A 13,343-nucleotide genomic window follows, 5' to 3' on the forward strand; every position below is an offset into this window, starting at 1 on the left:
CATAGAAAAATATATGCTTTCATGCTTGCTCTTTATGTTAAATGCTCTGTGTGAAGGGGAAAAATATTTCATTCTGAGCATATTTGGAACTTTCAGGGACTTCATATTTATAACTGTCCTGCCTCTTTCCATTTCTGAACGCAGGAGGTGGGAAGCTGAAGAGGGAGTCGGAAATGATGTGAACTAGCTGCCATGAAATTCCATTTTTGTGTCAATTGGCTACCTACCCCAACTAATTTCATGTTTTGTTTCAAAAGCTGAGGAGAAAATGAAGGAAACCATGAATCTTTGTAAAGGGATATAAAATTCCTCTCAAAGGAAAAACTGAGCAAGAAAAGTCAAGGAAATTTGGAAAAAGAAGAGTAGAGGGTCAGGACTAGCATTAGAGACCCATCGCCCCAGAGCCTGGTGATGGCCTGTGCTCCTTGGTGTCTCCAGACTCAACACACTGCTTGTCTTACTCCCTCTGAACCCTACTCTTTGCTGAGAGGCTGACTCAATAATGGCTCTACCCAGGGAAGGGTTCATTGGATTGGCCATATGGTTCTTAAATGTACAAACCTGGCAGGTTTGTCAAGCTCCCTCACTTGAAAAAGTGACCTTGCCTTATGCTACACCCAGGTTTGTGGTGACAGCTCAGGTGCCCCACAGGCCTGTGAGGTATGCTTCATTCATCTCTCTTCCCACTTGGTGTCTGAATTTCTGTACAGACTCTTTAACAATGATGAGAAATATGGGTTTCTCTGCTGAGAGAGCCAGTGGAAGAAAGGTTTTTAGAGCACAGAGCTTTTTCTAGTACTCCTCAGATGACCCCCGAGAACCTTGCTTTAAGTCCTAAGTGATGAATGGAGAGTACATTGTCCCTTCAAGGATGGAAGAAGCTCTTTACCAGCACTATTGCCACTTCATCTGGCTCTAGGGTCTCATCTCCTTTTTCATCCAATCCTTTCTAATAAAGAGGGACTATGCCAATTGACCATCACGCCATCGCAAAGATGGTGGTGCCCACAGCCAATATGCCCTCAAAGATGGCGGTGCCCACAGCCACAAGATGGCGGTGCCCGGTCCCCTCAGCCTCGCTGGGGTGGCAGGTGTGGCAAGGCCAGACCCACCCCCCGGCAGGCCCGGCCTTGCTGTGCACCTACCTCTGGAGTCCCCCAGTCCTCTCAGCCCCTTAGCCGTCCAGGGCCGGCCTGAGGCACAGGCAGCTGCCCAGCCACCCAGGGTCTCCCAAGGCTCAGGTAACCAGGGCCAGCCAAGGCTTGTGCTGCAGGCAGTGGCAGTAGCAGAGGTGTGATGGGGGCATCGCCATCCCCTAATCACTGGGTCGCCTCCCATCCCTGAGGGCTCCCGGACTGTGAGAGGGGGCAGGCTGGGCTGAGGGACACCCCCTCCAGTGCATGAATTTTCTCCCCTGGGCCTCTAGTGAAGTATAAAATAAGTTCTTTCTCTTTTTAGGATAGTTGGAGCCAATGTTGACATATTTCATATAAACTTAAAGAACTGCATACAAGTCAAAGAATAACAAATGCAGAGGAGTCGGCAGGTTCTCCAGCTGCAGCCTTCCTGTGGTTACCAAACTAAAATAGTGCTGCCACCAAGCCCCCAAGGCATTTCCTGGAGCTCTGAGCTCCACTGAACTTCCTGGAGCTCCACAGTCACACTAATCTTGGCCCTGGGGAGAAACAGACATTTCTGAATCCTGGTCCTTTCCAAAGCTTCCTCCCTGAATGTCTCACTTTAGCTTCCAGATAAGGTCCCTCTCTGAGGCTGGCTTATCCATGCTCTGTTTGATATGTTTAAAAAAGTCACTAACTGGTTTTTCTCCAAGGTAGATCTTGTCTTCTCTGCTCTTGGTTTTTTTTTTTGTTTGTTTTTTTAAAAAAATATATTTTATTGATTTTTTACAGAGAGGAAGGGAGAGGGATAGAGCCTTAGAAGCATCGATCAGCTGCTTTCTGAACACTCCCTACTGGGGATGTGCCTGCAACCAAGGTACATGCCCTTGACCAGAACTGAACCTGGGACCCTTCAGTCCGCAGGCCGACGCTCTATCCACTGAGCCAAACCGGTCAGGGCTCTGCTCTTGGTTTAAATCACCTAAGTGTCCTCTCACTAGTGGTCCTGTGACATGAGTTATATTATCTTTGATCTTTCCCTGTAGCCTCTCTGCCACAAAGATTCTTTATTTCCACCCTATTTTAAAGCCCTTTGTGGTGAACTTTCTTATTCCACACTTCCTAACTAAGCTGGGATTTTGTTCAGGTATCCTCACCTGTGCCTGGCAGTCCATGTGTTTAAGTCAGTGATTTTCAACCAGGGATGGAGAAAATGTTTTGCCCTCAAGATGACATTTGGCAATGTCTGGAGACATTTGAGTTGTCACAGGGAGGAAGTGTACTGCTGCATCCTAGTAGGTAGAGGTGAAGGATGCGGTTAAATGTTGAACTTCCTGCAATACATAGGACAGCTCCCAACAACAAAGAACTATCTGGCCTGTAATGTCAATTAATGTTGAGTTTGAGAAACCCTGGTCTTAGCAAAAGATGATCTCATCCTAATTCTGTAAGTAGGCTTAATGGATCTGTGGGTAAATATGTTCCTTTGCAGTGACTGGTTTACCAATAAGTGAACGATTCCCCGTAGGCCAGTAAAGTGAGAATAAGTTGCTTCTGAAAACATCCTTCCCTCTGGACATTGTCAAGTGAGGGTATAAATCTGATCCATCTTACCACCAGCCACTGAGAGCAAAGGAGAGCCAAGGAAATGGCAGGGAAAGGACAAGAGCCACCTGACTCAGTCAGTTCTGAAGCCCAACTTTCTGCTCAACTTCCAGGGAGAGGAGCTTCATATGGTTTAGGCATGTTTGAGATATATTTTCTTGTTACTTGCAGCCACATGAAACCTAATTGATGCACCTTTATCCTTCCCTTCCCTTCCCTTCCCTTCCCTTCCCTTCCCTTCCCTTCCCTTCCCTTCCCTTCCCTTCCCTTCCCTTCCCTTCCCTTCCCTTCCTTTTCTTTTCCTTTAGTCACTCATTAATTTCTGCTGCCATCTGAAGGGCACCTCTAGCTCTTAGCTTATTTTCAGGGCCTTCTTGATTTTGACAATCATCTGGCCCAAGTCCCAGCTCTGTTCACCTATGTCTCACTGTTCAGGAGAGTCTTCTGAACATGGTGTTCCTTTAACTATCATTGTAATAATAAAATGACTTCACTCATACAATAAAAATAACAGAGTATTCATTCACAGAGCACCGAATGGGATCCAACCAATCTGGCTTTCTAAGTTCAACCAGGCATAAAATAAGAGCAAAACCTGGGGAGCCCTGGCGAGAAAAAGCTGAAATCCAGAGAGAAGGCAAATTTACCTACACATTTTACGAATAAAAGGGAAAGTAGTACTTAGCATTTTAATGACAGTAGAGCAGGTGTCCTTTCACAGTCTCTTATATTGGCTGTTGGATGTTATTTTAAAAAACTGCCTGGGTGGCTGGAAAAGTAGACATGCTGACAGTAAGGAAGACAAAAGTCAAAGGAAGGCAGGAGAAGCAGCAGGGGGGAAATGCCTGCTGGTGGTGTGTGGGGGAGGGGCTCAATTTGTGTCTTCCTAAGATTCCGTGGGTTCATTTAAGTGTTGAAAACACAAACTAAACATCTGCTGCTTGTGACTTAAAAATCAAGTCTCACTTATCCTTCCTTTCCCAAATGATCACTCTTTGCCAAATGGCATATGAGTACTGTGAAACTCATGCTGATTTAGGCTTTTCAAAAATGAGGACATGTACAAAAGTACAAACTTCCAGTTATAAAATAAGTAAGTCCTGAGATGTCATTAATGTATAGCATGGTGACTATAGTTAATAATCCTGTATTGTACATTTGAAAGTTTCTGAGAGAGTAGATCTTTAAAGTTCTCATCACAAGAAAAAAATGTGCATGTGTGGTAATGAGTGCTAAGTGAACTCATTATGGTGATCCTTTTACACAACATACAAATATTGTATTTTTGTTGTATACCTGAAACTTATACAGTGTCATATATCTCAATTTAAAAAATGAAGACATTTAATTTTTTAAAAGTTTTGATAAAAGGTACCAGGCAATTGAATTCCTTTGTTTAAATTCTCGGAGTAGAGGAAAGGGCATATTACAATGGTTGGATAATCAATTACTTTGGATTTCTTAGAGATATTATTCTTATGATATTTCTAGACTCAAATATTTCAGTTTTCTAGTTACTTGAACAAAAGAAACCAAACACCTTTATCTCAATTTGGGAAAATTAAACTCTGAATTAGAATTAACAATACATTTTTAATATCTTTCATAAATCAACTCGGGGATAGGTATAAACAATTTATATCCTCAAAAAGATTTTACTTTTAAAAAGGATGCATGGCTGACAAATGGACTTGTGGATAATTACAAGGGACGCTCCAAGAAAAAGTTTTCAGTATGAGTTCCATATCTCAGTAATTATTGGTTCTCACTGAGCTCCATTTTCTGTAGAAAGGCTGCAGATTAGACTATTTTTTGGGTTAGGAACCAAGGGAGGGATTGGAAACTACAAAGGACATAAAGACAAAAGGAGTACCAAATGGGAGTGTTACCATACACATAACATCAATTTGATTTGAAACCAGGGATTTTTCTTACCATCATTGGAACCAAAGCTTCCATCAATGGATTTTCTCTGAAACCTGCAAAAAAAGCACATGCACATGCTCCTAAGGCAGCGAAAAACTCAGCATTTTACCTGCGTCCTCTATAGACTTTATTGCACATTTGTCTGCCAGAATCTCTTAAAAATGGGCCTTTGGATGTGGAGAACTTGGGACTCTGATACATTGCTAGTAGGATTGTAAAATGGTGTAGCCACTTAGGAAAAGTTTGGCAGTTCCTCAAAAAGTTAAACATAGAGTTACTATATAATCCAGCTGTTCTATCCCTAGAGGTGCTTGGGAGCACGCGCACGCGCGCGCGCGCGCGCACACACACACACACACACATTCATTAATTTATTTTCAGATTCGTTTATTTTCAGATAACTAACATACCATAAAATGCATACACCCTTTAATATATACAATTCAATGAGTTTTAGTATGTTCACAAAGTTGTGCAACTATCACTATTACCTAATTCGAGAACATTTTCATCATCCCCCCGAAGAAATCTCAAATCTATTAGCAGTCACTCCCTATTCCCCTTCCTCCCAGCTCCTGGCAACCATTAATCTACTGTCTGTCTCTATAAATCTGCCTATTCTGGACATTTCTTATAAATGAAATATACTATATGTAGTCTTTCTTGACTGGCTTTTTTCACTTAATGTTTTCAAGGTTCATCTATATGACATCTGAATCAATACTTCAGTCATTTTATGGCTAATAATCCATTGTATGGATATATCACATTTATTGGTTTATACTTGGTGGACATTTTGGTTGTTTCAACTTTTTTTTTTAATTGCTTAAAGTATTACAAAGAGTATTACATATGTGTCCTTCCCCCCCCCCCACCCCGCTCTTGACAATCCCCTGGCCTCCCCTACCCCCCAGTGTCTTATGTCCATTGGTTATGCTTATATGAATGCATACAAGTCCTTCAGTTGATCTCTTACCCCCCTCCCTCCTGCCCCCCAACCCTCCCTGTCCTTCCCGCTACAGTTTGACAATCTGTTTGAGGCAGCTCTGCCTCTGTATCTATTATTGTTCAAAAGTTTATAATGGTCTCTATTATCCATGAATGAGTGACATCATGTGATATTTTCCTTCATTGACTGGCTTATTTCACTTAGCATAATGCTCTCCAGTTCCATCCATGACGTTGCAAATGGTAAGAGTTCCTTCCTTTTTAGAGCAGCATAGTATTCCATCATGTAGATGTACCACAGTTTTCTAATCCATTCATCTACTGATGGGCACTTAGGCTGTTTCCAGATCTTAGCTATGGTGAATTGTGCTGCTATGAACATAGGGGTGCATATATCCTTTCTGATTGGTGTTTCTGGTTTCTTGGGATATATTCCTAGAAGTGGGATCACAGGGTCAAATGGGAGTTCCATTTTCAGTTTTTTGAGGAAATTCCATACTGTCTTCCATAGTGGCTGCACCAGTCTGCATTCCCACCAGCAGTGCACGAGTGTTCCTTTTTCTCCACATCCTCTCCAGCACTTGTCGTTTGTTGATTTGTTGATGATAGCCAGTCTGACAGGTGTGAGATGGTACCTCATTGTTGTTTTGATTTGCATCTCTTGGATGATTAGTGACTTTGAGCATGTTTTCATATGTCTCTTGGTTTTCTGAATGTCCTCTTTTGAAAGGTGTCTATTTAGATCCTTTGCCCATTTTTTGATTGGATTGTTTATCTTCCTTTTGTTAAGTTGTATGAGTCCCCTATAAATTTTGGAGATTAGGCCCTTATCAGATATCTCATGTGGCTGCAAGTGAGACATCTGCAAATATGTTTTCCCATGCAGTGGGTTTTCTTGTTGTTTTGTTGATGGTTTCTTTTGCTGTGCTGAAGCTTTTTATTTTGATGTAGTCCCATTTGTTCATTTTCTCTTTAGTTTCAAGTGCCCTAGGCGCTGTATCAATGAAGAAATTGCTTCGGCATATGTCTGAGATTTTGTTGCCTTTGGATTCTTCTAGAATTTTTATGGTTTCCTGTCGTACATTTAAGTCCTTTATCCATTTTGAGTTTATTTTTGTGTACGGTGTAAGTTGGTGGTCTAGTTTCATTTTCTTGCATGTATCTGTCCAATTTTCCCAACACCATTTATTGAAGAGACTGTCTTGGCTCCATTGTATGTTCTTGCCTCCTTTGTCAAATATTAATTGAGCATATTGGTTCAGGCCGATTTCTGGGCTCTCTATTCTATTCCATTGATCTATATGTCTGTTCTTGTGCCAGTACCAGGCAGTTTTGAGAACAGTGGCTTTGTAATACAGCTTGATATCTGGTATTGAGATCCCACCTACTTTGTTCTTTCTCAGGACTGCTGCAGCTATTCGGGGTCTTTTTTTATTCCAGATGAATTTTTGGAGAGTTGTTTCAACTTTTTGACTCATGGCCCCTTCCTTTGTCTTTAGAGTGTATGACTCCAACCCCTGCTTCCATTATCACATCTCCTCCTTCTGCCTTTGACCCTCTTGTCTCCCTTTTATTTATTTATTATTTTTAAAAAATATATTTTATTGATTTTTTACAGAGAGGAAGGGAGAGGGATAGAGAGTTAGAAACATCGATGAGAGAGAAACATCGATCAGCTGCCTCCTACCCACTTCCTACTGGGGATGTGCCTGCAACCAAGGTACATGCCCTTGACCGGAATTGAACCTGGGACCCTTCAGTCAGCAGGCCGAGGCTCTATCCACTGAGCCAAACCGGTTAGGGCTTGTCTCCCTTTTATATAAGGGCCCTTGTTATTACATTATACCCATGTGGATAATCTGGGATAATCTTCATAACGTTATCACATCTGCAAAATGTCTTTTGTCCTGTAAAGTAACGTATTCACAGGTTCTGTATATTGGCATGTGGACATCTTTTGGGGGCCATTATTCTACCTACTATCCCATTTTAACAATATTAAGTCTTCCAACCCATGAATATGGGACATCTTTCCATTTATTTAAGTCCTCTTAAATTTCTTCAAGGATGTTTTGTAGTTTTAATTAGTTAAATTTGTTATTAAGTATTTTATTATTTCAATGCTATTGTAAATGGAATTTTTTTCTTAATTTCATGTTTAAATTGTAAATTGCTAGCGTATAGAAATCCAATTGATTTCTGTACACTGAACTTGTATCTTGTAATATCAGTCAACGCAGGGCTTCTTTTTGGAGGTGATGAAAATTAGATAGTGGTGGTGGTTGTGCAACTGTGAATACACTAAAAACCACTGAATTGTATACTGTAAAAGGGTGAACTTTATGTTCTGTGAATTATATCTCAATAGCTATTATATAAAACCTATGTATACCATTTGAGAATGTCTACCAAAAATTTAAATGTGAATTACACTCTTCCTCAAAGTGAGCCTCCCTTTTGAATATGAGGCTGGAGTGGAGGAGGAGGAAAGTTGGGGCTAGATGCACCTGTACTTTGCTATCTGCTCTTGTTTTCTTCCAGACGGGGACTCCAGAAGTGGCACACTCCTGATCCTGGTAATTTGGTGGAGGAACTTCTCTTCATATCTCTTTTTTCTCTAGATACAGCAAATTCATCCCTGCCTCAGGGCTTTTGCTCTTGTTCTCTGCCTGGGCCACTCTCTTCCCAGATCCTCCCATCGCTGGCTCCTTTCTGCTATTCTGTCTTGGTTCTGAGAGGTCTTCCTTGCTGAATTAATTAAATCTAAAGTAGCTTCCCCAATGCAATCATTCTCTATCACTCCAGAATCTTTACTCTTCTCTCTCTAGCTGAAATTGTTTTATTAACTGCTTCCTTGCTTATATGTTTTTCCCGGTACCGTGTAAGTTCTATTAGAGCAGGACCCTAGCTTGTCTTGTTCATCACTGTATCTTTCACCTCTAGGACAGGCCCTGCCACATACGAAATGATAACTAAATACTTGTTGAATGAAAAAGGCATATCATTAAGGAGAGCAGTTACAATTTTGGCCTGTTTAGCTGGCAAATAAGGCTCTATTGAAGTCCCCTTTAAAAACAATTTTAGTGATATTAACTGGCAAACAATTACATATTTGGCCTCATTAAAGATGATGTGTTTGGATTGTGTGTTTGTATTAACAGGCTTTACCCACACTTGCTCTAGGTTTCGGAGCTGATAAAATTTTTCATTAGAGGAGTTCAATGATTTACAAAGCCCGAGTGAGGCAGGCAGTATCCAGTGAGAAAAGGCAAAAATGGTAAATGAGAACTATGCTAGACATTGAAAATGGCTACACCTCATCTTTTATCCAGCTCCTTCAATCAAAAGTGGGTCCGTATCTTCACGTCTTAAATCTGGACTGGCCTCATGACTTGTTTTGACCCACAGAATGAGGGGGAAGTAATACCATTTCTCAGCCTTGTCTTCAGGAGGCCTCCCACTCTTCTGTTATCTCTCCTGGAGATACAATAAGCCAGGGCTAGTCTGTGGGAGCGTGGGAGGCACAGCACTGCTGAGGGCAGTCCAGAAGAGCCAGCTCCTAGACGGCCTAGCAGCTGGTTGCATTCTATGACCACATCCAGCTGAGATCCCAGCCCAGTCCAGCTGACCCACAGATTTTGAGTAAACTTAAGTATTTATTGATGTATGCCACTGACGTTTTTATGGTTGATTTTTACGCAGCATTATTGTGGCAATAGATAACTAATACAAGTATCCAGAGAAGGACGAGCACCCAGAATTGAGCAGTTTGAACTCAATGTCTGGCAGGGTGGTTGAGAGGAACAAATAAGAGAATAGGTATGCAGTGCCTGGGCCAGGACCTGCACATTCATTGTGGGGGCTCCAAAAATATTGAATAGATTGGGTCTGGAGAAAGGGAGGAAAATGGTGTTTAGTCATGTGTTCAAGAGAATATAACATAAAAACACTTTGAGGGCAGGGACATAATCTCTAACCCAGCGGTTCTCAACCTGTGGGTCGCGACCCCATTGGGGGTCGAACGACCTTTTCACGGGGGTCGCCTAAGACCATCAGAATACACATATATAATTACATATTGTTTTTGTGATTAATCACTATACTTTAATTATGTTCAATTTGTAACAATGAAATTGGGGGTCACCACAACATGAGGAACTATGTTAAAGGGTCGCGGCATTAGGAAGGTTGAGAACCACTGCTCTAACCAGTGTTTCCATCCTAATCTCATAGCAGGTACTGAAAACCTCACATGTATTAATAATGGGGGGCAGGGGACTCATTTGGGTTTTGTAGAAAACTGTTATTTCTGCTTAGTTCAATGATGGAAGAGTTGTATTAGCATTTTCCCTCAGTCTATTCCCCTATTTAGAATGCCAACTAGTTCTTATGTCTTCAGATTTCTATTTTCAGTTTGTCTATATTTGGAAAGAATCTCTGCTCATGCATTGACTGTAGCAAAGTAATCTGACAGCTTGAGGTTTCAACAGAGCCTTATAGCACAACTTTGAAAAACTGTGCTCACTTCAGTAGGTTGAATAACAACTGTAGAGAGATTGATATCCAGCTATTAACTTAATTTTTTGTCGGTGTGTTGACTATGCATGTTAACTAACTAAAGAGGAGAAATCCTATCTCCTCAAATCTAAAACATCAAGAGTAGAGACAGTCTTCCTAAGAGAAGCAGAAGAGCCGAACCTCTTATTCCATGACATTGAAGCTCATCTGAGTCAAAACTGGAAGCTTTTTGGACCTTTTTCCCAAGTGAATCCATTCTAGGGCTGCCCTCCCTCACATGCCCTGACCACTCTACACCCATTTTGACCAGGCTGCTTAAGAGCTAAGGCTCTAGAGTCCGGCTGTCTGGTTTCAAACATTTACTGGCTGTGAATTCTTGGTCAAATTGCTTCATCTCTCTATGCCTCAATTTCCTTCACGATCAAATGGTGATAATACTAGTACCCATTGCTGTGGATCATTAGACAAGATCATCTGCTTAGAGAGTTTGGCACAGAGCAGGTACTTGTTAAATGTTAATGATTGTAATCTGAAATTAATTGAACTGATAATTAATGTATGTACTTTTAGGTATAATATTTGCCTGTAGACTGGAATCTTTGCTTTTAACTTTTTATTTGAAAATAACTTCAAATTTATGGAGACCTTCTTATAAGAATATAACAGTCACATACCATTTACCTAGATTCACTTACTGTTAGTATATTATTCCATTTGCTTTATCAGTTGTCTCTTTCTGTCTATATGTACAAATTGATATATATATACATATATATGTATATATACATATATATATGTATATATATATATATATATATACACACCCACTCATTTTTTCAGAACCATTTGAAAGTAAATTACATATCATGAACTTTTAGGCTTAAATAGAATAAAGATATTCTCTTATATAACCACAGTATAGTTGTCAAATTCAGCAAATTTAACATTAATATTAGACTCTAATCTACTGTCTGTATTAAAATTTTATCAGTTGACCTAATAATGTCCTTTATAGCTTATTTTTCTTCTGGTAATAGATCCAGTCTGAGGTCAGGTATTGTCTTTAGTTGTCATATCTCCTTAATTTTCTTCAACCTGGAACATTTTCATTGCCTTTCTTTGTCTTTTATGACAAATTTTAATAAAATGACTGTCATTTTTAGTTTAATTTTTCCTTATGGTTATATTAAAAATATGCATCTCTGGCTGGAACACTATATAAGTGATGTTGTGTCCTTCTCAGAGTGTCACATCTGGGGGCACATGATGTTTATCTTTTCCTCAGTCATAATACTTTTGATCACCCAGTCAATTATTGTCTGATTTCTTCACTGTGTGGTTCCTATTTCCCCCCTTACAACTACTAAGCAGTTTGTGGGAATACACTTAAAGACCATGAAAATATCTTGATCCTCATCAGATTTTTCTCCTAGTTTTAGTACCCATTGATGATTCTTAACCTGATCTGTGCAAAACAATGATTTTCTAATTCCAGCACTCTCTCCATATTTATGTCAGCTTTTGGTGTTGTGCTGTAGGCAAGTGTCCTCCTTAACACTGTCAGTATTTGTTAATAACTCCTTTCCCTAATGTGTACCAGTTTTAGTAACTATGTTAAATTTATTGGATATATATCTGCAGGTATCTAGGTTGTTCCTTCCTCCCCTCTTTTCTTTATCAATTATGGATTCATGAATTTCTATTTTTTGCAATGATTTATAATTAATTATTCTCCTTAATTGTTTTGGTGCTGAGATGGTTCCAGATATGACCAGTGATAATCCCAGGGTTTTCGACGTCAGTTTATTAACTGAAAACCTTCATAAAGGTCACAAAAAGCAGTATTTTTGAGTCAGAGATAGGCCTGCATCACTGAGATGATTGTATCACTGTCTGAGCCATGAGGTTTTTTTACAGATGGGAGCTTGCCCAATAATCTGAAAACTCTACGCTAGCTTTGTTTTCTTTACACGTTCGAGAGGAGAGAGAACATTTGTTTAATATAAACCTCCTGCCATGCTTTCGTAGTTGTTTCACAGAGACCGCAACTATGGAATTCTCAAGGTTCAGGCCTGCTGAGGAGGCAAGGAGAGACAAGCTCATTTTACTGGGAGCTCCAAACTCTCAGAAAGGGCATTTCCTTGGTCAGGTTATAGCCTAATTATCTCCCTTTTTTCTCTCTCTTAAGGGACATTTTACTGGAAAATTGATGCTACAACAGTAAGAATGTAGTATCAAAGTATATTACTCCTGCTATTAATAACTAATTCCTGCTAAAATTACTCCTGCTAAAATAACTAACATTTTACCAGCACTTATTCCATTCAGAACATTGACGTAAACCTGCAGTTATATTATTCTATGAAGTAAATTATTATCTCATTTTACAGATGAGGAAACTGAAATACAGAGAAGTTAAGTAACTTGCCCAAGGTCACACAATTAAGGGGTGAGTCAATATGGTTCTAAAGCCTAATGCTCCAATTACTAAGCAGAGACTGGCAACGGGATTAACATTTCTTGAAACTCTTGACCTACCGGATATAATGAACGAACGCTATCAGCAGGCATCCCAAATAGAAGGAGAAGAAGATGAGGAAGCTGAGAAGAATGGATTTCACAAAAACGGATTCTGAGGAAAGAGAAACAGCTTTAGTCAGGAGAAAAGAGGACCATGCGTGGGACAGACAGATTCAAAGGCCTGTCGTACTCATGCTTAAGTCCTGAGATGCCTCCAGTTAAAGCAGCAAAGCTACTGAAGGTCACCCAGACATTCTCCACAAACGGCTGCCTGTGTACAGTTCATAATGAGTTCCCTTTCCTTTTAGTAGGGATTTAACAAAATGCTCTGATTCCCTCTTCTATCTCTAAGGTAAACGTTAGTTTTCTTATTATGTTTCTCTGGAAGGATGACGTTAGCATTGCATTATATGATCGACTGCCTGACATAGGAATCTGTCCACTGAACCCTAGAGCCAATTCTGACCTTTAATGGAAGGAACAATGGTCACTTTAAGGTTCTTTGTTCGTTGTAGATTCCAGGTCTGGTTCTTCTTTTCTGGTAAAAAAAAAAAAGAACAAGGAAAAATGGATCAGATAGTAGGCTCTTCACCTCGCATCTGAACAGTTGTTCAAAAATGGTCCAAAATTAACTCTGGTTGCTGAATTTTCTTTCAGCAAGAACTAGAGCAGTGGTTCTCAATCTTGGCTGCACATTAGAATCACCTG

At 40.1% G+C, this 13,343-nt stretch overlaps 1 protein-coding gene across 2 annotated transcripts in view; it reads right to left on the minus strand.

Annotated features, from left to right (window-relative positions):
• The window catches only part of SIDT1 (SID1 transmembrane family member 1), a 95,471-nt gene that overhangs the window by 32,586 nt on the left and 49,542 nt on the right, over positions 1-13,343 (minus strand). For both annotated transcript variants that reach the window (XM_059687836.1, XM_059687837.1), the window contains exons 8-10: positions 13,102-13,173; positions 12,654-12,747; positions 4,659-4,702 (exon numbers count right to left, since the gene is read on the minus strand). In XM_059687836.1, coding sequence (XP_059543819.1) covers positions 4,659-4,702; positions 12,654-12,747; positions 13,102-13,173 — 210 coding nt within the window. The remainder of the gene's footprint in view (positions 1-4,658; positions 4,703-12,653; positions 12,748-13,101; positions 13,174-13,343) is intronic.

Source organism: Myotis daubentonii, chromosome 3, assembly GCF_963259705.1.
Source record: "Myotis daubentonii chromosome 3, mMyoDau2.1, whole genome shotgun sequence".
NCBI lineage: Eukaryota > Metazoa > Chordata > Mammalia > Chiroptera > Vespertilionidae > Myotis > Myotis daubentonii.